At 39.1% G+C, this 26,666-nt stretch overlaps 1 protein-coding gene across 8 annotated transcripts; it reads left to right on the top strand.

Moving 5' to 3' along the window:
• Positions 1-25: 25 nt before the first annotated feature.
• On the top strand, positions 26-25,665 carry ATPSCKMT (ATP synthase c subunit lysine N-methyltransferase). Of its 8 annotated transcripts, none has more exons than XM_054189739.1 (6): positions 319-681; positions 796-1,079; positions 3,320-3,457; positions 4,639-4,689; positions 23,029-23,287; positions 24,926-25,611. In XM_054189739.1, the coding sequence occupies exons 2-5, from the start codon at positions 801-803 to the stop codon at positions 23,251-23,253; spliced, it is 693 nt and encodes a 230-aa protein (XP_054045714.1). In that variant the 5' UTR covers positions 319-681; positions 796-800; the 3' UTR covers positions 23,254-23,287; positions 24,926-25,611. The 8 variants fall into 8 exon arrangements, with proteins under 8 accessions (XP_054045717.1, XP_054045716.1, XP_054045715.1 ...); XM_054189745.1 differs by having other exon boundaries at positions 320-681; positions 23,097-23,287; positions 24,926-25,609; XM_054189742.1 differs by lacking the exon at positions 319-681 and adding an exon at positions 26-232 and having other exon boundaries at positions 23,029-25,665.
• The last annotated feature ends 1,001 nt before the right edge of the window (positions 25,666-26,666 follow it).

Below are 26,666 nucleotides of genomic sequence, written 5' to 3'. Positions count from 1 at the left end.
CCACAACCTATTTCGCGGGCAGGACCTATATGGCGCTTCCGGCCGACCTTTCTGGAAGCATCCGGCAGGGTGGACCTTGCGCGACGGGCCCCTCCCACAGCTGCGGAAGGGGAGTCGGTGGAAGGGGGGGAAGTGGAGGATACTCTATTAGGTAGAACGCGGGCGCCAGGCGCGGCAGCGGCGGGCTGCTCCGGGTGACGTGGAGGAATAGAGACAGAGACACGGCGGAAGAGTGCGAGCCGATCCTCTCCCGAGCGCCTTCAGAAAGGTTTCGTCCCCCCCGTCGTCCCCCCCCGCATGGCGAAGTGGTATTGCCCTCCCCTATAAATACTGCCGGCCGAGGCGGGCTGTCCGTTAGTTCTGGGGACTTGCACGTGGGGCGTGGGGGCGTAGCTGGTAGAGGGCCTTGCAGATGGGGGAACGTTGTGCTCTGGAGAAAAGTTCCTCCTGAAGAGAACGAGAGCTGCTGAGGACGTTACCCTGAGTGTGGGCTGCGGGCGGTCCCCGGTGGGAGGGCTCTCTCTGCACCACCCCTCAGCTGTTCCGGGAGCGCTGCTGCCCGGCCGGGGAGGGAGGACTACGGGCCTGAAAGGAAGCTGCCCTGAAAAATGGATCTGGCGCTTCAGCTCCTCAAAAGCACTAACAGTAGCATTTCCCTAGGGGTCTAGGAACCAGCTAGAGGTATATAAGGTTTTTTCCTGATGTCTCATGTCTTTGATACAATATACTGCTATGCTTTTAGCAAGCAACGTAATAAAGCTGTTGGATAGAACACTTTTTAATATCTGTCTTCAGGTGTGATGTCGAAGGTGGTGGTGAAGGAGAACCAGCCAGCAGGCCCCCAGGAGGTGTGCGAGGCTGGCTCCCGAAGGAGTGTCTGGGGGCTGATGGTCACTGCTGGTGTCAGTGGGACCTTGGTGGCCTTGTATGCGGTGGTCACCCCTTTTGTGACCCCTGCGCTGAGGAGAGTGTGCCTGCCCTTCGTTCCTGCAACTTCCACCCAGATCCAGAATGTGCTGAAAATGTTAGAAAACAGAAGTGGCTCCCTAGTTGACATTGGTAGCGGGGATGGCCGTATTGTAAGTTATGAATGTTGCCTTCCTTTTGTATTGCCTTTCAAGCGCAAAATGCTTTAGCTGCGGCTGTTGTTGTTTTCTCGTATTTATGAATGTCTTGTCTTTGGCATCCAGTGTTTTTGTTTGAGCCTTAGGAAAAGGCTCAAAGCTGAGAAAGGCTTACATTCAGTTTAGGTGAGTAATCAAAATTTTTGTGCCAGTCCTACCTGCAGCTTCACAAGGTAGTGTGCAAAATAATAACCTCATCCTGTTGGCTGGAAGGATTTGCACTGCATTCATGTGAAAAGGTGCAGTTGAAGTATTGGTATTACGATTGCCAAAGAAACTGTGATTCCACATAGGTCTATAGCTGCAGCATGTGAAACTGAGATTAAATAGCACTGTGCTTTTGGAGCTGCAGCTCTATGCTTGTTGTATAAAGGTGATAGAAGAATAAAAGAAAATGGGAAATGATTAATGGATTACAAGAATAAAAATTCTGGTATTGTAAGAACTGAAGTCTTTACACCTTTGTGTGATGCTGGCTGCCCTGCTTCAAAATGCTTGTGGTGGAACTAGCATAATTACTAAGAGAAATGGTGAGAATTGCCAAAGCGATACTGTGCTTCCCAGACATTGTCTGAACCCCTATTTGTGAAATGCGGTGGTGAGGGTATAGTAGAGAATGGTGTGGGTTTTTCTGTAGGTGCAATGTTTTGTGTTCCATTTCCTAAATGTCTGCTTCAAGTAAATTTCAGCAACAGGATGGTGCACTTAGTGGGTTTTTGATTGAAACAAGTAAGTTCTTGAACGCTACCTTTGTCCATATTTCATTTGAATGAGTGAACCATTTGTCCACACTAAAAAAATTGATTTGGAAATCCAGATCTGTGAAGGTGGCTTAGGAGTTGTGCCCAAGTAGGAAACAGAAAAGCATGTAGGTATGAGAGAACTGGAGTTTCTGATGCCCTCTCTGCTTAGCATTTTGGCTGTTGACCCTCATCTGAGGCACCTAATTTGTCTAGGTACTGTGTTTTTAATTCTGATTTATATATATATGTGCCTAAATGGAGACTGAGGACTACTTGGAGGGCCAGGTGCCTAAAATGGAATGCATGGTGTTGCCTTAACGCATCTGTCCTGAAAAAAGTTGAGCTTCTGTTCAGATGCTTTTAAATAGTTAGCACTTACTCGGTTGTAATTGGTGGATAAATGTTTTTATTTCCAAACATGGTAAAAATGTCAGATTTTTTAGTATATTTTCAAATGCTGTGTGCATGATAGAAGATGCATTATTTTAGTAGCGTGAAACACACTGTTCAGATAACGCTGTTTGAGAAGTTCTGTTAACAAATGTGTACTTCCTGATTTCACCTCGCTTGTTCTGTAATTCATAGTTCGTCAGTCTTTTCCTGATCCAAATGTTTAAGCCTTTTAAATTCTCACTTAAACTTTCATTCTAGAAACTGGTGCCTTTTAGTATTTTCCTTAATTTTTTTTCTTTTTCTAAAAAATTGGTTGGTTTGGATCTTTTTTGAAGGTGCTTGCAATATAGTTTAAAAATTCTAAATCTTAAAGTCTAATTTAGAGGAATGTCTTTGAAAATCTATGTGTTATCTGAATTACCTTTTGCCTTTTAAAATGATATATGAAGCTTAACATTGGGTGAAAGTGGTATTGTGGATTTATGTGTGTGGGTTTTTTCAATTTTTTAGCTGATGTTTAAATTTTTGACCTACATCTTTTTTTAAATGTGGGTCAACAGGTTGCTTTCATACTCTTTCTATTGGTAGGTCATTTTGACTCTGATTCAGGGATCTCTCAAGTGCCTACCAATCACTGCTTTTCAAATAAGTTAAGTGCTCCAATTTTGAGCATATCTGCTTGTGTATTTATTTCACTGTTCTCTCCATGGTCAATTTTGGTACTCTTTAATTCCAAGGTAGTGTCATGAATATGTTAAATTAAACTTTTATGTAAATCGTAGACTTACTACAACCTTACAGCTTTGCCCTGTGAATGTTTAAGTGGTTCATTTTGTTGGTCTGAATATATCTAATAATTTCAATGGGACTAATCATAATAGTGAAATGTAGTTTGAGTTTTTGTTCGCTATACTGCTAATATGTTGGGGATTAAAACTTGAGTGATTTACAGAAGTGCATTCTTTTAATTTATATTGTAAATAAAACCAACTGTGTGCTCCTGTTTAGATGAACACACTTTCTCCGTCTCTAAGTGAAGATTTGTTTTCTTCCTTGTAGGTGATAGCAGCTGCAAAAAGGGGATTCAAAGCTGTTGGTTATGAATTAAATCCCTGGCTAGTCTGGTACTCTAGATACCGTGCATGGAGAGATGGGGTACATCAGAACACCAAATTTTATATTTCAGACTTATGGAAGGTAGGTGGTGAAGTATGTGAGAATGAATCTGGGATGTTTGAGAGATTTCCATGATTTGGAGATGCATTCTTCAAAGAACCAGAATGCTGTCTGGCCACAAGGTGCTGCACTGGGCTTTGAGAAAAGTACTTGAGCCCATAGAAACGAGACTCACAGCACAATACACTGCTCTGCTGGTTTTGTCCTTCAGTGAAGTGCTGTCCTTTTTCAGTACAGACTCCTCGAGCACACTATGTTATGCTTGTGCCTGATGAATGATGTGGGGTGCTGTAATGTCAGGCTTCACTGGCAGCTGATCCTGTGGAGTCAGTAACAAGACCCTTATTCACCTAATGTGCAAGATCACAGTCTCATCTGACGTTTCATTAGATGCGTTCTTTTCTCACTGTGCAATGTGATACATGGTTTTGAGTGTTGCTTTAAGGTAACTTATGTACATGTGACTGAGATTTTTTTTCTTCACGATTTTCAATCATTTGAGTCACAACTGCTTCTTTACTGCTTTTTTGAGTCATATTTATGTGGGCCTCTCCCCTGCTATTCCTGTCAAAGTTCTGGGGTTTTTTTTGTTTGTTGTTTGTTTTTTAATTTTATTTTGTTTGGGGGGTGGTGGTGTTGTTGGTTTGTGTTTTGGTGGTGTTTTTTTTTTTTTAAGAATGGCATTTTATAATGGATAAAGTGGGTACCAGGAGTTTTGGGGAAAAGCGTAAATGTACTGTTTATATCTTTGTTCTGAGAGGAGCCTAGGAGGATTTTCAGGGCACTGACTGGAAGAACCCAGGCATTGGAATGCCTGGCAAATTTTTATAGCTAGCTAACATTTAACAAAAGTAGGGGCAAACTTAAAACATACAACATTTTAACATATATAGGAGCTGTAGAAGAACTTAGCCACGAGTAAAGTCATGTAGGTATTTTCCAAAATAATACTTCCTGTGCTACTAGAATTGATGCCATATTCTTGGACAGGCAGTAGAATTTTTTGTTTTTCAGCAGTATAAAGTTGTCTTTATGTGGAAATTTATGTGATGCAAAGTTGATATTGGAGTTCCTTTCTTATTCTTGTTCCAAATCCCTGTTGAAAGAAGTGCAGCTAGAAGGATTAGGGGAAAAGAATGGTGAGAACTTCTCCAAGCATAAATGCCATTTTCATTAAGATTTGTTCTCAAATTTTATTTTAGGTTTCTTTTTCACGTTATACGAATGTTGTTGTTTTTGGGGTACCTCAAATGGTAAGTTTACTATTTTTTGCATTTTTAATTATTTTAATATCGAGGCATTCAGTGTTAGTACGTTCATCTGCAAAATGAACCAACCTGCAGAATGTCAAATGTAGTTGATACTAATATTTTGATACTTAATTGTTGCTTATTAATGTTACCATGATAAAACCTGGGATAGTATGCAGACTGGAGCTCTGAAAATATATGTATTTTTTGGAGAAGTATTTTCTGTCCATTAGTTCAGAACCAAAATGAAAATGGCTGTGCTCAAGTTGCTAGGGGGGGAAGGTGATAGATTAGTTCTTGAAAATTTCAGTTTTTCGTACTGGAAAACCATCGAGTTTGCAGGGAGAGAATGGAGTAGGAAGTTGTCTACAGCTGATTTTTGGGAACCTTGTTAGAGGATTGAACTTATGTTCTTTTCCAAAAAACACATCACCCCAAATAGGCCAGCAGCTGGTGTATTAAAATAATCCTTTGCCCATGTTAGACTGTGAGGGTATGGGAAGAGAGACAGATACTCAAGTATAATTGCTAGAGTACAAGTCTACAAATTCTTTGCCTTTTACGAAGGCTTTGTAGCTTGTGTTCATTGCGTGCCTGGGGAAAATGCGTTCTTCAAAACCGGTGTAGAAATTGAGTTGCATAGTGACTGCTTTAGTGATATATTCGATACATTCCATCAGGCTTTACATTCACTTTGGCTTTCAGCTTGATCTAGTTCTCTTTTTCCTAGAACAGAAAAAAAATCTTAAATATTTAAATATTCTTGAAGTTTTGATTTAATATTAGAATATTCTATATAGGTTGAATGCATGTGGAGGAGTAAAACAGAAATATCCCATAAATGCTACTGTGTTGCTTCTTGCTCTGCTAAGGCAGATGTGGGATGAAATGGGTAAAGAGATTTATGTGATGCTATGCTGTACAACATACACCAATTATATTTCTGTAGTAGTAAGAGGAAGATGGAACAAGAGGTGTAATAAAGCATCCTTATTCTCTACTTTGTCTTTAACAGCATTGGAATTAAATACCTACTTGAGATTCAAATTGTAACTCATGGTGGAAACTGAAAACACTTTATTTTTTTCCCCGCCCTGCTTTTTTGGGTTGCATATTAGTGAGAACTATGATGTTACTTGTGCTACAGATGTTGCCAGGTTTGTATGTTATGTATCTAGCTTGAGTTCCAGGAGAGGGCAGTATAAATATTTGAATTTGCAGTCAGAAATTCTGCAATTGCACTGAGGGGCAGGTGAAGAAAGATATTTCAGTAAACTAGAAATAAACAAGTGCCCTGGGGAAAATGTGAGTAAACGTAGCAGAAATACTGGCTTAACTTTAAATGTAACAGTATAAAGTGAGATAAATTAGTAACAGCTGTGATAGAAAGAGTAGCTATAGGGCTCAGAATAACTTCAGTAAATACTAGGCTAAATTATTCCAATAAAAATACTCTCATAAATGTAACAGTTACAAACACATAAACTACTGTGTTTCCTGAGCATTTGTTTGCTCATGATCCCCTTTAAATTTACTGTGGAAGTTGTGGATGCTTAGTCTCCCGAATGACTAAATTGATTTTCTAGAAACTGTAATGCATTTTGTCTTTTTTACTGAGAGCAATAGATCTCTTTAGCTTTTTTTAATAATACTGGTCTGATTTGATGCTGTCACACAGTGCTTTTATGTCGTATCCAAGATTAGTTTACAGAACTTGGTTTTATTGATCTTCAAGGAAGACTAAGACCTCTCTGTTCTTGCAAGCATCTGGGGGAAGGTGTGTTTGTCTATGAGTCACTGCAAAGAGACTTTTACTTGCTCCAGGTGGGATGACAGAATTCTTTGCAGGTGTTTGTGTTCACAGCTTCTGTGTATTTTAACTGATTATATACTGTACAAAAGGTTTATTAAACTGTATATCTATGCAGACATACAAAAAAATCCAACCCACTTTGATATAAAATACAGTATGATTATAACACCTAATACTACTTAGAGATTTAGCTTAAAAACTACTTTGTTTCGTTCAAGGATACAGTTCTTTTTGACTGAACTATTAATGAAGTTTTCCAATTTGAGGTAATATAGATATGAGTTGTCAATAATTTTCATAATTGTTCATTAAAACTTAGGCTATGTCTATATTTGTTATTTCTGTAACAACTTAGTCCTTCCTTTTCTGGTGTCTCAGCTCAGTTTGAGACACCAAAATGGGCTTATTTTTCTAGTTTATTTAAGGTATGGTAGCAAAAATGTTTAAAAGCATTTGCTGTATGGATGAAAGCAGAGCACAGAATGCTTAAAAATATTCAGCAACAACTCTTTGATATATTAGATCTATGACTATAATTTTCCTAAAATATTCCATTGTAAGCTTAAATGCAGCTATAATGGGATGTTAGATCAAAGGCACACCCTGCATGTATGTGATAGTGGGAGGTATCTGCAGCCTTTGGAAATACATTTTTTTGAGTCAGCCTTGTTTTCTAATAATGTTCTGTTGTGTTTTTTCTTCTTTTTTTCTGAATTTTTAATTTCTTTTGTGTCCTTTGTGATTTAAATTGAGCTGTATTTGTTTTAACTGTTTAATATCTAAATGCTATGTCATGTTATCAAAGTAAATAGATTTTTTACATGTAATAGAAGTCAGTTGTGGAGCTTGCCGTTATAATTACTCCCTGAGATAGATGCAGTATGTAAGAATAAAAGGAATTCCAAATGGATGTGCACTGATCTACTTAAGTGTAACATCATACTTTTCCAAAGGACAAAAATGTCTGAATCTATCAAGTTTTATTTTTTTCAGAACATAATCACTATCTGGGTTGGGAAAGAAATTTCTTTGAAGTCTAGATTGGTTAATTCATTTTTCAATCCATAGCAGAATTATAAAGTACTTATTGGAGATAGAGTATCTGACTGGGCAGGGTGTTGCGCTGTTCTGGAAGAGTAGTTATATTTCCTTGGCTTTCGTTATCTGCTCAATTTTTGCAGATGGAGGAAAGCTGGACTATAGGCCTTTGACCAAGGAGAGCTGCACAGTGGTAGTTGACGAGGTCCCCGACAGCATCCTTCTCTCTAAATTGGAGAGAGATGGATTTGATGAATGGACTCGACTCTTCGTTGGATAAGGGTTTGGCTGGATGGTTGCATCCAGAGGGTAGTGGTCAATGGCTCGATGTCCAGATGGAGATCAGTGATGAGTGGTGTCCCTCAGGGATCCATATTGGGACCAGTACTGTTCAGTCTCTTCATCAATGACAGACAGTGTGATCAAGTGCACCCTCAGCAAATTTGCAGATGACACAAAGCTGAGTCGTGTGGTTGACACACCTGAAGGACGGGATGCCATGCAGAGGAACCTGGGCAGGTTTGAGAAGTGGGCCTGTATGAACCTTATGAGGTTCAACAAGGCCAAGTTCTGCACCTGGGTCAGGGTAATCCCCAGTACCAGTATGGGCTGGGGGATGAAGGGATTGAGAGTAGCCCTGCTAAGAGAAGGACTTGTGGGTAATGGTGGATGAAAAGGTGGAGGTGAGCTGACAATGTGTGCTCGCAGCTCAGAAAGCTGCATCCTGGGCTGCATCAAAAGAACTGTGGCCAGCAGGTTGAGGGAGGTGATTCTCCCCCTCTGCTCTGCTCCGGTGAGACCCCACCTGGAGTATTGCGTCCAGCTCTGGAGTCCTCACCACAGGAAAGACATGAACCTGTTGGAGTGGGTTCAGAGGAGGGCCACAAAAATGATGAGAGGTCTGGAGCACCTCTGCTATGAGGACAGGCTGAGAGAGTTGGGGTTCTTCAGCCTGGAGAAGAGAAGGCTCTGGGGAGACCTTATAGTGGCCTTCCAGTACATAAGAAAGATGGCGACAGACTTTTTAATAGGACCTGTTGCGATAGGATGAGGGTTAGTGGTTTTATACTAAAAGAGGGTAGATTTAGAGTAGATATAAGGAAGAATTTTTTTACGATGAGGGTGGTGAAACACTGGAACAGGTTGCCCAGAGAAGTGTTACATACCCCATCTGTAGAAACACTCAAGGTCAGGTTGGACGGGACTCTGAGCAACCTGATCTAGTTGAAGATGTCCCTGCTTATTGCAGGGGAGGTTGGACTAGATGACCTTTAAAGGTCCCTTCAACCCAACCTATCTATGATTCTATGTGCTGTTTCATACAGTACCTCTGCAGGGACTGACATGCATCTGTTAACAGGCTGGAGCCAGCAAACCTCATTTTCAATAGTACTGAACATAACAGTACTTTTATCCTTCAGTGACAGCAGAATGTTTGCTTTGGGTTGTTGGCCTTATGACATTTTGAGTGTCCCAGGATCTGTTTTGGTGTTTGGCTGGAAATTGAGAGGCATTGGCCTTTGAGTATCACATAATAGTTCATATGACTTGGGATGTCATAAATAGCATAAATTCAGGGGACTGAACTCTCATTCTTTACAGTGAAGAATCCCACTGAACAGAATCATGAATTGGAATCTGTAAACTCTTTTCTTAATTTAAGTGTTTTTTTTTATCTAAGGGGTTATCTATGGGTTTTTGAATTTTTAGGACTTAGAGTTATGATTCTCTTGATCTCACCAATTAGGGCACAATAACCATTTTCTAGTTTTAGATATTTGTCAATGCATCGAAGACAAAATGGATATCATGAATACTTTCCTAATTTTTCATCCAAAAATTCCTCAAACCTTGGACTTTTAAACACTTGAATTCAAATGCTTCTGTTCAAATTTGAATGCTTCTGGTTTTTACTGCTTCTGAAAGCTTTTTATTGTTGCTCAACAGATGCCAGAGTTGGAGAAGAAGCTAGAAGAAGAACTTGAATGTAATGCCAGAATCATTGCCTGTCGTTTTCCTTTCCCTTGCTGGGTCCCAGATCATACTACTGGAGAGGGAATAGACACTGTGTGGGCCTATGATATGAAACGTTCTAGAGGGTGTGAAACAAAAATCTTGGAAATTACACCAGAGACAGAATTGTAAACATCTTGGTTTTGTGCTGAAATTTTCAGCTTTGACTTCACCTGTTAAAGACCAGACTAACATGAATGGAGCCGAGGATTTGGAGATACATATTCACTAAAATAACGGAAGTACACTGGTTATGTGAAAGCACAAAAATGTTAGTGAAACATGTAGTGAAATGGCTTAATGTAGTTAGCAAAAATGATGAGAAAGTTTTATGAAGTGGCAAACTTTAATATGGAAAATGGTATAAAACGTGGTTCACTACTGTTAAGGGGAATATATGTATAAGTTAAAATGCTCAAATTGGCAAACTTAATATGTGCATTCTTTCTGATCCTACATAGCATTTGTTATTGGTGTTGGAAGTGGTGTGCAAGTGGCTTCTCAAATGAGCCATGGTGCCCAACTGTCTTCATTATGTATGCCAAGTAGGCATAATGCTGCATACATCAAACTGATGCAGACTGAGTATGGTGATGACACCAGTTTTACACCTCAACCTTGAATATGTTTTTAATGTTGAATGTGATAAACCAAGCAAATACAACAAGTTGTTTATTCATTAACACAAGTACAGCCTTTGATTATATTAATTTATTTTTATTTAACTTGTTATGTGAAGACAATACTGCAGAAAATGAGCTCTTACTGAACAGTTATTGGTGTAAGCCTTAGGAAAAATCATGGTTATTTGCAAACCTCTCTGATTTAGGAAGGGTTTCAAAAGTCACCTTCTTGGCAGTGATGTGTCACTACTTCTGTATGTTTAAACCATGGGTAAGGTATGGGTGAGACTTCAGTGTGTCATGAAGACTGTCTCTGATTCCAGAGATAGTTGGTCTGGTTATCTTGGTTAAATCTGATTAGACCTCATTTAATTTATAGTTAGATTGGAAGGAAGGTTTTCAATCAGGCTTCTTTTTCGCCTCTACTTTGCTGAGCTATGCCATCTGATGAGATTTCAAACTCATGGCATCGGTTCATGGCTTTTCCTTGGAAGTGAAACAAGTTCTCCCGGTCTTTTTGCTGATACTGGTTTGCAGTGGGGTGCTGGCACTGCTGTGATATTTTTCTTTTCTAATATAGTTACAGCACTCTTCTATTTTTTTAATTCTGCTTACTTGGTCTTTCTTTTGGTTCCCATGTAAGATTTGACTGTTTTCACCTGTTAAAAGTTCATAGTTAGCCTCCCTTGAACCCAGTTAACGTACAGACTATTTGTTAAGCAGTGACTATGTAAGTTTGTCAGACCTTTGCATATATGATACATATAGAACGAAGCTAAAACAGGCTAGGGAATTGTCACCTGACTTCTAGGCAATCGTTACCGCAGCTGAAATTAGCTCAGGCCAAGAGAAGTGCTGAGACCCTGTAATTTCAGGTAAATACAAAGCCTGTGACATTTTATTAGGCATTGGGAAAGCACGTTTGCTGGACTATAGTATGTGACTTGAAGAGAAGTTAAATGTTATTTGGGATGTATAGTCTTCAGTTACACATGTACCCAGGCTTTTCTTTTTTTTTTGGTGGGAGGGGAGGAGGAAGGAGAATGTAAAATATAAATCTACACCGAGGAATTGAAATGCAGCAGTTGAATAGTTGGATCCTGATAATGTACACAAAGCAGGAGAAGAAAGAGGCAAATATATCCACTCTGGAGTCGGCAAAGGAGAGATGATTTCAGCCTTAGGTGGCGAGGCATAGCTGTAAATGTGGAGACTGTATGTATTGAAGAACACTGATATCTGGCAAGCTGTCTTTTACAGCCTTTCACTGCAGTGTAACATAGTGCATCTTGTAGAACTGTACTAAACTTTTTCTACTGTGATTTAAGTGTTATAATTATTACGCAGTGACAGGACAGGGCTACAGTGGCTTTATCTAAACTGGCTGAATTTACTTTAATATCCCAAGGCCATAAAACTGGAATGTCAGACAAAGGAAATCTGACATGATTTCTATTGAAAAAGACCATACAAAGGGTAAATTAGCTAATCGAGCAGAGTCCTTCCCTGAATGATTATAAAGGAAAAGAGGAGACAAAAGACTTTGAACAAGTGAATTGTGACTTATCTGCAGTGCAGTGCTTTGACCCAAGTTTTTACTGCCTATTTTCAGTAAAGTTAGTTTGCAGGGAATTAAGCTGATACTGTTTCTACTGTGTTTGACTATATATTTATCTATTGCATTGTCATTTGCCTGTTAAAACTGAATTTCTCAATTCTGCCTATGGTAACTTCTTGGTACTTCTTAGCTACCACCTATTGCTCCAGAAATATTTGTTGAAGAGGGTGAGATAGAATTAATGATGTGATGGCCTGAGCTCCAGGAGTACTAAGTGCTGTCCTCAAGGCAAGGAGAGATTTATGAATGCTTTTAAAGTGAAGCAGAGGGCTGGTTCTTGCTCTGGCCGTTTACTTTTGGGGGCCTAAACTGGGATAGACAGTGGTGTGAAGGTTCAGTATTCCTTGTTACATACGGAAATGTGCTGTATTTCCTGTTGCCATGGCTGAAGTGTGAAATGGAAAGCAAATCACAGAATGGTGGGGGTTGGAAGGGACCTCTGGAGATCATCTAGTCCAACCCCCCTGCCAAGGCAGGTTCACCTAGAGCAGGTTGGACAGGAACGCATCCGGGTTGGTTTTGAATGTCTCCAGAGATGGAGACTCCACCGCCTCTCTGGGCAGCCTGTTCCAGTGCTCTGCCACCCTCAAAGTAAAAAGTTTTTCTTCGTGTTCAAATGGAATTTCCTGTGTTCCAGTTTGTGCCTGTTGCCCCTTGTCCTGTCACTGGGCACCACTGAAAAGAGTCTGGCCCCATCCTCTTGACGCCCGCCCTTTAGATATTGATAAGCATTGATGAGGTCCCCTCTCAGTCTTCTCCAGGCTGAACAGACCCATGTCTCAGTCTTTCCTCATAAGACAGATGCTCCAGCCCATTGATCATCTTTGTAGCCCTCCGCTGGACTCTTTCCAGTAGTTCCTTGTCTTTCTTGAATTGGGGAGCCAAGAACTGGACACAGTACTTCAGATGTGGCCTCACCAGGGCAGAGCAGAGTGGGAGGATGACCTCCCTTGACCTGCTCGCCATGCTCTTTTTAAAGTACCCCAGGAGACCATTGGCCACCTTGGCCACAAGGGCACATTGGTGGTTCATAATCAACTTGTTATCTACTAGGATTGCCAGGTCCCTCTGCAGAGCTGCTTTCCAGCAGGTCAATCCCTAACCTGACCAAAGTCATCTCTCCTGAAGTCCAGGGTTGTAATCCTACTTATTGTCCTACTTCTTCCATGCGGGATCGTGAATTGCACCTTCACACGGTTGCTGCAGCCACGGCTGCCCACAACCTTCACATCTGCAACCAGTCCTTTTTTTGTTGGTACAAGGTCCAGCAGTACACCTCTTCTCGTTGGCTCCCCCACCACCTGTGTCAAAGTTATCATCAATGCTGTGCAGAAACTTCCTGGACTGTGTAAGTCTGACTCTAATGCCTTTCCAGCAATTAACAGGGTGGTTGAAGTCCAGGGCCTGTGATTTGAGGCTATTTCCAGCTGTCTGTAAAAGGCCTCATTGACTTCCTCTTCCTGATCCAGTGGTCTATGGTAAACACCCATAACAGTGTCACTGATATTAGCCTGCCCCTTAATTCTTACCCGTAAGCTCTCAACACGTTCTTCATCCACCCCTAGGCAAAGCTCCATATGTTCCGGTTGCCCTCTAACATAAAGAGCAACTCCACCACCTCGTCCCGCTGGCCTATCTTTTGCCCTAATTTACAAAGGGGGACTGGGAAAGCATTTTCTTACATTGTCCTCAATTTTTCTATCACTTGCTATGTTCATTTGATAGTTTACAAGATTAAATACTTAACTGTGGCTTCAGTTATCACTGCATGTATTATTACGTTGATACACTTCAATTAGTAGGGTAGTGTATTATGATTTCGTTGATATGCTACTTCAGAGTACAAATTTGTTTCTTCTGAAAACCAGGAAAGCCTTAGAGAACTGGTTTAATCAAATTATAGAGTAAGTCTGAAGCCGAAAGAAGGAAACCTTCAGGCTACACATGCTGTTCAATACCAAAGTAATTCAGATACGCAGAAAAACCTATAGATTATCTTTGTTTATGTCTTCTAGTAGAATCACTTGCCTTTTGGGAGTCACTTGTTTCATTCCATCCTTGCCCTGCCAGATCTTGGCAAAAAAGTTGCTACGTTGCTGAATGAGTAATGCTTTCCTGAAATATTGTAGAATTTCATCTGTTTGACTCCTAGAGAACTCTGACCTGTATTATTTTCAGACTTTCAAATTTTTTCTTTTTCTTTTCTCTTTTTTTTTTTTCCCATTGAGACACATGATGTTCCCACAAGCTTTGTGATGCAAGATCAGTTGTACCAATGCAGTGCTTGAGTGCTACAATTCTAATTTTGTAGTTTTCTATTCTGCATAAACTTGCTTTCTAGGGAGAAGGAGAGGGGTATGGCTACAAGAGAGCCATCTGATACACAGGTTGCTCAGTATAGTATACTGCACAGTCACAACAGCTATACAGCAATGTCAGACAAGCGTGTCCAGATTTGTTTGTGAAACGTGCACACATTTTGTGAGCTTTAGGCATTTCCATGTTTACTGGGTGTATTGAAGTTCTTGACTTATCTTCTGGAGTCTGATAAATGCTGTCACTTAATCTAATATTGCTCTAAGGAAGTTAATCCTCTGTCTCTGAGCTGCTGTTTATTTCGGACTCATGAGTTGTAGCTGAGTAAGAAGGTACAGAATCAAATTTAAAATAAGCCGGTTGAATGGTGGGGTCTTTGGCGGGGGGAACGTTCCAAACCCAAGGCTTTGGGAAAGTCTTTCACCCTTAATGAAGGACACAGCTCAGCAGGCGACAGAGATCTCCTGAATTCTGCATAAATTTTTTTAAGAACGATTTGAGCATTGCTCTTCTCATGTGTGTGTTCTTTAAAAATTATTAGCATGATAATACCATTCTAAGAATAAGTAAATAAGAAGTAAGCAGAGGTAGCATTTTGTTTCTCTCTTATATTTTGAGCTATGAGAGGAAAGAACGAAGGGAATCTTATGGCCCAAGTATGACAGTTTGAACTATTGCAAAAGTAGTTTGACAGACTTGCACGTCAGCTGTGCATAGTTCTCTTTGGATAGGAGCATCTGTATGAAGGTTGGGCTGTGATGAGCTTTCATTCAGAAATGGGTTCACGTCTGATACCACTACACTTGAATGAACACTAATTCTTGATAGACCTCAGACTTCTGTAGTTTCATTTTTCATGATGGTTTACAAGTACTGAAGTATTTATTCAAGAAAGGACGTGAATCCTTCAAATTCATGATTGAAGAGGGCAGCTTAACATCAGATTTAATGACAGTAAGTTCTGCTCTGAGTGAGGTTTGGTTTTTTACATTTGCCAAGTTTGCAGTTCTTTAGTTTTACAATGTAGCCCCAGCTTGTTTTTCAGAAGTAACATGTTTCTTCTAGAAGACTTCTTGAGTTCTTGATAAGACAGTGTGGCATCTATGTTTAACTTAAAAGTCACCCTTGAGTGAGATAGCTGCAGAATTAATATTTTCAGTATTTTTCTTTGTATGATAATCTTTCTATTCATTCGTGTATGCTTTACTGAGGGAGACTTATACATGGATAGTTTTCTGAATTCTTCCTCTTATTTAGTGTTTGCTTTTAGTTTTCATATTGTCTTTTTACAATTTGACTATTTGACTTCATAAATTCATCAGATCTTCTCACTTTAATTTTTTTTTTCTGTAAACTAGTTGCCTTTTTCCCCCATCAACTTTGCAGGAAGACTAAATATGTTAAGGAATGTCTTCTTTCTCTCTAACATTTGAATGTGTATTTAACTAACCTCCTTGATTTATTTAGCAGCCCGTATGCTGACATAGCATGACTTTTGTTTCCAGTAAATGAAAGAAAAACACATCCACCCGTATGGTATTTAGACTGAAAAAATAGCCTTGGTCTACAACAATTCTGACTATTTAGTAGTTTTAAGTACTTAATTTAACATTTTTATTATACTTCACCACTTGGTAAATGAATACATGCCTTTTATCCGTTCAGTAGTTCTTTGGATATGAGTTATTTGTTCAGGTGGGACTTTTGCTGATTTCTTTTTCTTAGTATAAATTTGGGGTTTCTGTTGGAGGCTCTGGTTGAAATGTCGGACTGATGTTTTTCCTGCGAATTGTGGCGTAGTCCTTGAAAAATCACTGTAATACAATCCAGTGGATTGCTGGCATTGGTAAAAAATTAAGTAAAACCTGCTTACCAGTAAATGTGTTGGGGATATTTTTCAGCTTACTGCATATGTTGTGGTTTTTAAAAATAAAGTAGGTTTTTGAAGACCCATATAAAGCTTGTGGCATAAAGTTTTGAGGTGAGCAGAGGTCTTTGCAAGGTCAGAAACAGTAAATTAATGGCTTTCAACCTGAGGTTTGTGGGTACCTTCTGAGGAATCCACAAAAAGTAATTTAACAAGTAGTTCTACTATCAGCAGGTTTATGTTTGCTGCCCTATTGCTATAATTGCAATATACTGCTATATTTGTTGTGTCCTTCCATTGGAAAATTTTAATGTGTCTGAAATGAACGCTTGAGAATCCCTGAACTAAAAATATGGGTTTACTTCATATTTCACTACATGAGAGCAGCCACGTGGTTTTGCGTATTCCCATTGCATTCTAATAATTCTAGCTTTTTAGTTAATCTATGATAGATCTGCTTTAAGGCTTTTTGGGTTTGTTTTTTTTTTTTGGAACTGCTTAAACATGAAACTTGTATTTTAAAAACACCTGATCAGCTGCCGCTGAAACCTGTCTAAATAGACTATGGACTCCTTAATGCTGTAATGTCTGTGTCTGTCCATGCCAGAACTCTGATTTAGATGAGCAGAAATGTGTTTAGCTCTTGCATAAGTTCTCTTGTTTCTTGATTGAAAATGGACATGTGAGGAGAGCACACAAAATGAACAATAAAAACTTGAGGATCAGTGTAAGTTCTGGAAGAGAAAAATGGGAGTGCTGTGGGTCATAGCCAAAATCTAAAGGGTCTTCTCTGTCACTGTCACTCTAGCCCCCTAAGGTTTGATGCTGTCTTTTTTTTTTTCTAACATTATGTAGCACTTCTTCAAAATGTACTTATTTTTCTGTCTTTCCCATTGTTTTTTCAAGCTTTTCAGATTGTACACACAAAACAAAATAGTTTGTGTTCAAATGGACCATTCTCTAAATTGTCTACAAGAACCCTCATAATCTGTGTTCATGTATATTTTATTGCTGCTTTCTTTTTTTCAGCACATGTAGAAGTTGAATTTATACTCTGACTACCTTTTATGCTCAATGCATAAATAAACTTTGTGGGTATGATCAATACCAATTAAGATTATTTGTAAACACGGATCTCACACTGAAGCAATTCTAAAAAGATTTTGAGCAGGAATAGAACAAGTAATGGTCATGATGTGAAAATACCAATGTTGCTTGTTGACAGGGATGGTGGGGTCTCAGGCCATTCAGATACTTTTAATTTCAGTTGTCAGTCTCAAGCAAGCCAGGGAATGAAAGACAACTAGCAAAGCAGCACTGTTGTGTGGTATTTTAAAATAAATTTCTTTTCTAACAGTATCATCACAGGCGGCGTTCTGGTTTCATTTGATTGTTAAGTACTCTTACTGTTCTGATAAAGAGTATGTTGGTGCAAGAATACTATTGGCTGAGCTAAAGCAACTAGTGAGCATCTTGAAGTGCTTTTCTATAGTACTTTCAGATAATTTCTTTATTTACCCTTTCCTCTTTCACAACAAGATAACTTCAGAGTGACAGCATTACAGATTTAAAATGGAAACTACATTTATCACCCTTAGAAGTTAAAGATTAGGAAGCAGCTTCTAATATGAAAAACGTTGCTGGCTTCAGCAACTGGGTTTTATTTACCAGAGCGCATTCAGTATAATGTAGGTCAGATCCAGACTGACTTAACGAATGGTTTAAGTTTCTTAGAAGAAGTTAGCACTTTCTGTAAGCCTCCTGGACATGAAATCTGTATTAGGTTGTTTGCTTATTCTAATAAAACTGCTGATCAAACAGCACGCTTCTCAGGCTTATTTGTCTACTGCATGAAAATTAGGTAGTCTAAGCACTTTCCAGGAAAAAGGAAACCCGGATGCTGGATCTTTCATGAGGCTTTGCCTATAGCTGTTTTCCTCATGTTTGTCTGTACTTTGGGTGGTTGCGAACATCAGATGATAAGAGTGGGGACTTTTGCCCACTTGGGTGATATTTACACTGTCTCTAGTCAGGATGAATTAGAGCCTGAAGCATACCTTTAATCCCTTTCAGGCTAATGAATCAAAAGTGATCCTTTCTCTGGTATTGTTTTAATCTGACTCTGGTAAAAATTTCGTTTTCATGGGTGTAAAACTAGATGTTGCTTATGATTCATGTATCTTTCTGTTCTGTTGTATGCCCGAAGAATCTATGTTGGCGATACAAGTCTCTTTCCATTTCTGTGCGAAATGCACAGTGGATGTTTTATTGGCCTTGAGTGCCTTTATTACTGTGGTGAGAGAGTGTTCCCTCCTGGTGTTGGATGTGCGGGTGACTCACTGTCTGAGCTTGTAAGTGCCAGGGTTGTGAATGATGGAGCTTTCTTGTTGGGGTGCTCCAAGCAGTGCTGAACCCAAGGATACCAGAGCTTAAGCTCCACAGCAGATAACCTCATAAAAAGTATTGAGCTTCACTTTGTATTTATTGTTGTTAGCAACCTCCTCCTCCCCAGTCACTGCCTTCCCGCTCTCCCAAATGAATAGCCCTCCCCAAACCTCATTCATCAGACTGTGCTTTTTGGTTTTCAGCTGCTGGTACAAATGACCGCATTACTTTCCAGCTTTGTCTACGCCATGAGCCTAGTGAGGCCTTCCCAGGTTATGTTGCAGTGTAAGCAGACTCAATTGTACCTTCAGCTGTCTCAGTCAAGGGTCTGCTTAAGAAATCCTTGTGGTCTCTGAAGACACTGAAACAAGCAGTTCTGGATGCTGAAGACTTCCTGAAGCTTGCTGTCTTACCATGACGGGACACAGCATCAATGTTTTTGCTGGGCTTTTATAAAGACTGCTTTAGCGCTGCTGACTTTGCTCTCCCCCAATTTAGGAACTCTGCAAAGCAGAGGATAATTTCACTCCAGTTTTCCTGATGCCTGATAGTAGTAGAACATTGTTCTTTAGTTTTACACTGCTGTCTGTTTCTGGCACAGCTTAATTATAAACTTTCCTTCACTAGAGGGAAAGACCTAACACCAGAGTTCTCCCTTTCCAGCACATACTTAAGAGTAAGGCTCTTTAACTGAGGGGCTTCCCCTTTGGAAAGTCTCTCAGCAGCACAAAGATCCTGTACCAGTGGAAATGGGAAGCCTTTCTCAAATTCCTGTTGGCGATACAGATGCTAATTGTCAGAGCCACTACTAGGAACATGGTTTTCCACCAAGATGTGGTATAATTACCCGTGGCTTAAGGTTAGTTCAAAGGCGTTGATACTGAGTCTGGTTTGGAGGCTTAGAGTAGCAGGACTCTCAGACTGTTTGCCTTTTTTGGGAAATGTCAAAAACCAAGTTTTGCTTCTTATAGTAGCATAATTTCTTTTATATGTCAGTAAAAAAATCACAATATATTGATATAATGAAAATACAGCAATAATCTTCTGATATGAATACTCTGGCAATAGACTAAGCTGAATGTTACTGAATGGAGATTTCTAGGTTGGAGAAAGACACAAGTCTGTTCTCCCTTCAGTAATCACATGTTGCTCTTATTAACTTTGAGAGAATTTGTTTGCACGTGTTTAAAAAACCCCAAAAGTAGATGTAGAAGATGGCAGTTGGAATGCTAGTTATTAGTTTGCATTCAGCCCTGCAGTAAAATGCAATGTTTATACAACAGTATTCATTTTCAAACTGCTACTGAATAGTAAATCTAGCAACACTTCTGTAGAGTTGGCTGGTGTTATCTTCACCCTTTATAATTGCAAAAACTCAAGCAAAGAGAGAATTTGTTCAAGACCACAGATGTAATCGGTGGCAATGCTGTGATTAAAATGATTAAGTCTGCAACTGCACGTCTGTGTCTACAGCTGGAAGAATGTATTTTTTTAATTGGCTGCTCCTGAGGGTGGCAGTACCTGTGCACTTTCACAACTGTGGAGCCAGAGATATAAAGGTCAGATGCTCACACATGCGATTTAGTGCCTTCTTACTGCTTATGACTGCAAGACGTAGCACCTACCGTGGTTGTGTCTGTCACGTTCATGATCTTGGTTTTGTCTTATGTTTTTATTAGCTGGTAACTACATTTGGTGTCTCGGGGTTACTGCTTTTAACTGCATTTGCATCCTTCTGTCACTGTTTATACATGCTACCTTGGAGTAGGGCTCATAATTTGTATTGAAGTATATGGCTTTGCATAGTGTACTACATCTTGGTCCATTTTTGTGTGAGAGTCAGCCTGGTTCTTCTCTATTTTGATGTTTTCCATTTTTTATGACAGAGGAGTTCAAATCCTTGAACAACTTAAATCTGTGGTTAATGAGAGCATTAAAACATAAATTGGCTACAGTCCTGCATAGGTATCCTGACTTTCATATCTTTTTGTTTTACTTGCCTTATTTTTTTTAACGTTTATGCATATTTTGTGTCTTAATTCCCTGAGGACAATTCACTAAACATAAATGAAACTTGATTTTTCTCTTTATGAAGTCATCAGATTGATCTGTCATGGCCTGTGTTAGTAAGCCTACATGTTCTCATTTCTCACTTTTATTTTTGTATTTGTAAGTGTTCGTGGGTACAAATGAGATGAATTGAGAGAAGATCTATTTTCCTTATGCCCTAATAACTTTATCCTGCATCAAAATAGCATGTAAAATTGAATGAAGAAGTTTTCTGTTGGTGTGACTTGTCAACAGCTCTTGCTGTCATAATTTTCTGTTCACACCCAAACTCATTTTGCCCTGACGTAACCACCAGTTTTAAGTACAGTTACTGTCTTGATCTTCTGGTTCAGAAGCTGTTTGGTAGTGAACAGTTTAACCAGCTGAAAACCAGCACTGATGCATGTTGTATTTGTCTGCTTGGAAAACAGGCTGCTGAAATCACCTGTGGAATCTTCCTAGATTAGTTGCTTTGACTATTTTTTCTAAAATATGAGGCAACAACTTGACACCAACTCTAAATATGAACAAACCCATGGCAAAATGCTTTCTCTACCATATGCAGGAAAATGTGTATTAAGCAACATATGAACTAATACACTAATTCCACCATGGCAATCAAATTGCCTATCTACCAGTTAAGTAAATAGTCAAAGTTTGTCAGCCCAGGAACAAAGCTGTAAACAGCATTGCTGGTTTCTGCCTCTTATCGCAAAATCATCCTAGTCTTGCCAAAAAAAAAAAAAAGGCAATTCAGAATGAGTATACAGAAAAGGCTGCTTGAGACAGTTTTCTATGCAGCAAAATGAATTACTTGTTTGGGGTTGTTTTCCCCCTAGTTGAAAAATTCCCCAGCCCTGAGACTGAAAGGGTTTCCTCTGCATGGCCTCATGCAGAGTAGTACTTTGCTTCAATATGTTCACACATGTTATTCATACCACTAGAATTACATAAAATAGGAAAAGGTGCTAGGGAGAACAGTAGTCGCCAACAATTAGGTAGCATTATCCAGCCATAGCAACGCTACTTCTGTCATGCCACATTGATGGTACAGCAAGAGTCATAAGATTAGGTAAAAATCAATACACTTTTTCATCTAGGGCCAAGAAGGGAACGAACAATGCAAAAAGGACAACTGAATCGAAAAAGATTAAATCTGCATCTGAGGAGCAAGAAGCCTATATACTACCTGCTTTCAAAATGGTTGTTGAAAAGTGATAGAGAGGAAATGTCTATCTTTTGATTTAAATTGTTTTCCTTATTAGAGAGTTGTTACACTGTCTATTATATCTATATGCTTTAGGAAATGCCTGTTCCGTAGACTGCTTTAATATTTAACAGATTATGCTGATAAAAACTATTTGAAAAAACATTTGTCCTGCAATTTGTATTAAAAAGAAAAATAAGACCTGTTTGTTAAGGGTGAAAATAATGTAGGAAACTGGTAAAAACTCTGCCTAACTGTAGTGTAGTTTTGTCATAAAGAAAGCTGGTTTGGGGTGGGGTTTGTTTTGTTTTTTGTTTGTTTGGTTTTTTGAGCAATTGTACAACAGAATTACAATTTTAAGGATCAAACATCTGTACTGCAAATGCCAATTTTCAACATGTTTAGATGGATAATCTGCTGGAATAGATTACAATCCTTTTAAATTTGTTTACTGCATAGAGCACTCTGAATTTATACCATATGCTAGTCAGTCTCAATAAAAATGTATTTTCTTCTATGTTGCAGGCTAAGAATGTTACTGGTACATGGTACCAATAGGCACCAAAGATTTCAGAAACAGATTTATTATATTTCATAACATTCAAGGCACTAAGGTTTCAGAAACTATGGCATTAATGCACCTGTTCTTTAAGAATAACTTGATACCATCTCATTTTAAAATAAAAAGTTTCAAAATCTTGGCATGTTCCATGAATATCTATTTACAATTGATTGGTATGTTATAGTTATAGGGGAGCTGTAAGTTTCAGGACCTGCAAGGACTCTAATCCTTGTTCTGCTTTTTTTAAATTGTTTTTGCTCCTTTCAGTTGCCTTCCAATTTCTGTGTCAAATTCTGTTAGTTGGTCTCCAGACGGAAGTCGGACTTTTACCTGTATATCAGCAGTGCCCTGTGCCATTTGCTCCCCTCCTGCCTTTTTCCTTCCTACGTGCTAAGTTTATGGAGTTCTCACTAAATTGGTAGAGTTTTTGTTTCAACGTTAGATGCAATTTCTTCGTTTAGAAGATACCAATAGGAGGATTTAAATCAGTGCCTGTACCACATATGTTAAAGTGTATTTTAAAGCAGCCTTATTCCTGGGTAGAAAAGCCCCTTATGGTAAATCTTTTTCAAGGTGCCAGACTGAAAAATCAGTAAAGTAGATGGTATATTCTAGAGAACAAAGTTTATAAAGAATTGTCTTAATGCTTGACCAAAATGAATCTTTTTAAAATAAGCTCTAGGCTGCAGTTGCTGATTGCCTCAATTAAGGAATGTGGGGGAAAAGCAGAGACTGAAAAATCAGATGATGGCTATCTGGAATGTTGCTAGACTAGATGTCCATCAAAAATACACAGAGAAGAACAAGATGTTGAATATACAAGCTTTAGTGAATGGCTCTTTCTTAAACAGTCTTGCCCTCCTGAATATGAGGATCAGAGACCATCTGCAAAACAAGGTGGTGTTTGTCCCTTTGCCAGAGGTCAGAGTTATGCCTGTGCGTTGGCAGAGCCGCAGCTAGAGCAGCTGAAAGCCACGGTTCAGCATGTGTCCAGCAAGCGAGGAGAACCTGGATGCTCACCCAGGGGAGTTTTCACATGGGCTTCTGCCTCTTCTGGAAGGATCAGGTTCTTTTAATCGCTGTTTTCTGGTATTTTCTGAAACAAACTGGGTAAGTGCATGCCAGCAGGCCAAATGCCAAACATGAGACCTAGTGACAAGGACTGAAATACTGCTAGACGTGAAGAGAAGGTGCAGCCTTCTCTGAAGTACGTGCTGCAGAGGTGTCTGGCAGTGGCATATTACAGTGGGAAGCTCGGAGCTTTTTTTTTTTCTTACTGTTGGCAAGACACTATTGGTCGTGTTTCTGTGACTTAAAAAGTAGAATTAACTTACCATATCCTAAAATAAATCTAGATGGAGGGAGTACAGATATTAATTAGCCTTTCCTAGTGATAAATCACTCTGAAGTGTAATTGGTCTGGACCTGCTACATTTTTATATTTGCTGGCTCTTAGCTGATTGAACGGGTTTTTTTGTCCTTTGGCCTAAAGAAAACGAAGCTGATCTCAACACCAACGTTGCAGACAACTTCGGCAGGTGGGGATTTAGCCGATCATATGCAGTTATGCTAAATCCTACTGAGCTACTCTGAATTCCTTAAATAACTGTGACAGAATTTAATGAAACTAACAAAAACAAAACCTGAATTAGTTTTACCCCAGTCAATATTCTATGTCTGCTTTTTACATGCATTTAGATCATTTAGAAGTCTCATTTTGTTATTCTGCTTATCAGGTTCCTGACATTACTTACACATTCTCCTTTATTAGTATTCTTTCAGTATGGATAATATAAAAATACAGGAAATAAATAACCTCTTTCAGTGGGTTGCAGCACTCATTTTGCATGTGAATCTTAGCAGAGGTCACTTAGAAACAGTAACATTTGAACCTCTTGGAAAGAAAATTGAAACAATAATTGCGATGCAGACTTTTAAATCAATAGTTAACCTTGTACCTAGAAGACTATAGTTTTAGTGATATTCAATTAAACAGCAGCAAACCGGTCCTTTTAGCCTTTTACTGGTCGGTATTGCATGTCACAATATTTGTAACATAACATACGTTTTACACTGTAATCCTTACACAGCATGTTCAGTTTGTTGCTTCTAAACCTTTCTAGATGTAGTTGAACCCCACTTCTTAGGCAAATTATTAACGATAAGGTAGCCAAGTAATAATTTTCTTGCATGCAATTCTTTCTCCTTAAATAGGGGACTGAGATATTGAAAGAAATTGAATACAAGGCAGATGTAACACTTCTGTCACACAATTCTCTAGGTACATGCCTATGCTTGAATTATTTTATCTGGTATAACTCGTATTTCAGTAACAATTGGAAGACTGAACTGTGACTGAAGCCTGTTGTATGCTTTAATCTTTACCCATAACCATATGTGAAGAGACTTTGTTGGAATAATTATGTTGGGTACGACTGTTTGCCAGACATAGTAAGCACAGAGGCTCTCAGTGTCCACTTTGGCTATTTTCAGTGAAAAGCCATGATTTGGTCAGTGAACGTCCCTGGGCAGACAGAATACGCATCATCTTTTATAACGTCTTCAAGTCATATCTCCAAATGGTTGAAGGAAACTTCAGATTTCTCATTCACCAACTAATGGTGGCTGGGTTGGGGATTCGGAGTATCAGCTATTTCCCATCCTGTCCTGCATCTGAAGGCCCAAGCATGACTAGGTGCAAATGGGGCTGTGGGCCTGATGGGTAGTTTTATTTTATCCATTCTGCAGGTAAGAGGTTTCTGCTTCTTGATGCTCATTGCACTGGACTGTGGACACACACTCTGTGGGGGCTCCCACGTTCTGATTGTCTGCTCCTCATGACCTGGCTCCTGGTGTTGTTTAATGTAGGTTCCGGTGCTCAATCCTGATACCTGTTCGTTATCAGCCTGCACCTGCCTTGTCTGCTTCCCTCCTGGCCCTGGGCTTTCATCTGTCCTGGGAGCTCCTGGCCAGACTGACCTCTGTTGGCACCAGTTGGTTAGTGAGGACTTGGAAGTTTATTGTGTTTATGAGACTTGGTGTTTCAGCATTGTTTTTACAAAGCCATTGGTTTCTCAGATGTAACAAGAGCTAATGAAGATTTTAAGCTTTTCGTTAGTTTCAGCCATTTAGAGTGTTATTATTCTCTCGGGGTTGGGGGGGAGGATATAGGTTTTTCTTATCTAAACCATGTTCTGCAAAAGATTTAAATTCCAAAACTGTTTTATTTAGCTCTTTGTGTGTGTGTGTCCATGTTTTCACACTTTTGGGTACATTTCGTGCTGTTTTTGTCACGATGACCAGATAGGTTGAGGCTTTTGTGCTCAAAACCCTGACAATAATTTGACTGTTTAATGTTGCAAAATAAAAATTGTCTGCTAATATATTTGACTCTTGAAGCCATTATTTCAATGCAATTATCACAACAAACACTTGTACTATTATTTGGTTTATATTTTAGAGAAGTGCGTTTTCTGCTTTTGCAATAACTGCTTTCTCTTTTTCCTATTCAACGCATAGGCTTGATGTTTTCTGCCACTGCTTTATATACTCAGAACTTGCTGGATAGTAACGTAAGAGTCTTCATGTTGTTGTTATATCATCTTAATGAAGGTTAAGCAATGAAGATACAAAGGCTTGCTGTAATGCTGCTCCTCCACAAAAACAGTGGGTGACTTCTGACATCTTCACAGTCTTTGCTTCTGCAGCATTTGCTCCTTCTACCAATTCCTGGTAAATCTGATATTTGAGCTGGTGCTTGTCTGATGTGGATTTCAACTATTTTTCTTGATCATTTATTTAATAATTAATTTCTTACTTTATGACAATGGTAGCAAGTCTGTGAAAGGCAAAATTGTTCATGATATATGTTAAGTGTTTAAATTTTGCCTCTTCCTGTGCATTTTTTGACTCTTCCTATATATTCCTGTTTTGTTCATAGTCATAGGGAGAAATTATATCGATGCAATGAGATCTAAGTCTTTGATCACCAAGTATGATAAAGGCCATGAAAATGGCAGACCAAAAATGGTTTTATATAGAAAAATGAACAAAGTGTAGATACTCTGAGAATAGCACAGAATACTTAGCTTGCCTGCAAACAAAATGACTTTGGATTTTAACTTTTTGAAGGAAAGCGTAGAAGGAAAGCACTGACTTCTGTTTTTTGTGGGGTTTTGTTTTTTGGGTTTTTTGTTTTGTTTTTTTTTTCCTCGGTTAAAGCTATTCACTGAATTGTGACTTAATTCACAAATAGCTTTGACCCTGGAACTGTATTTTCTGTAAGTAAATAAGCTTTGATAAATATTGCACAGGTCTCTATGCAACATGCCATACAAAGCTGTATATAGATATTTCTGCTCTGGCTGTGTTCTTTTAATTTCTAAAATATGTGGATGACACTGCAAGTTTTACAAAAGCTGAAAAGAGCTCCTTATGTATTATAGTATCTTGTCCAGGTAATATAGTATTTGGGAGAGTGCTATTTGAT

The sequence above is a fragment of the Rissa tridactyla genome, chromosome 2, assembly GCF_028500815.1.
Source record: "Rissa tridactyla isolate bRisTri1 chromosome 2, bRisTri1.patW.cur.20221130, whole genome shotgun sequence".
NCBI classification, from domain to species: Eukaryota; Metazoa; Chordata; class Aves; order Charadriiformes; family Laridae; genus Rissa; species Rissa tridactyla.
This window is presented reverse-complemented; position numbering and strand designations above follow the sequence as displayed.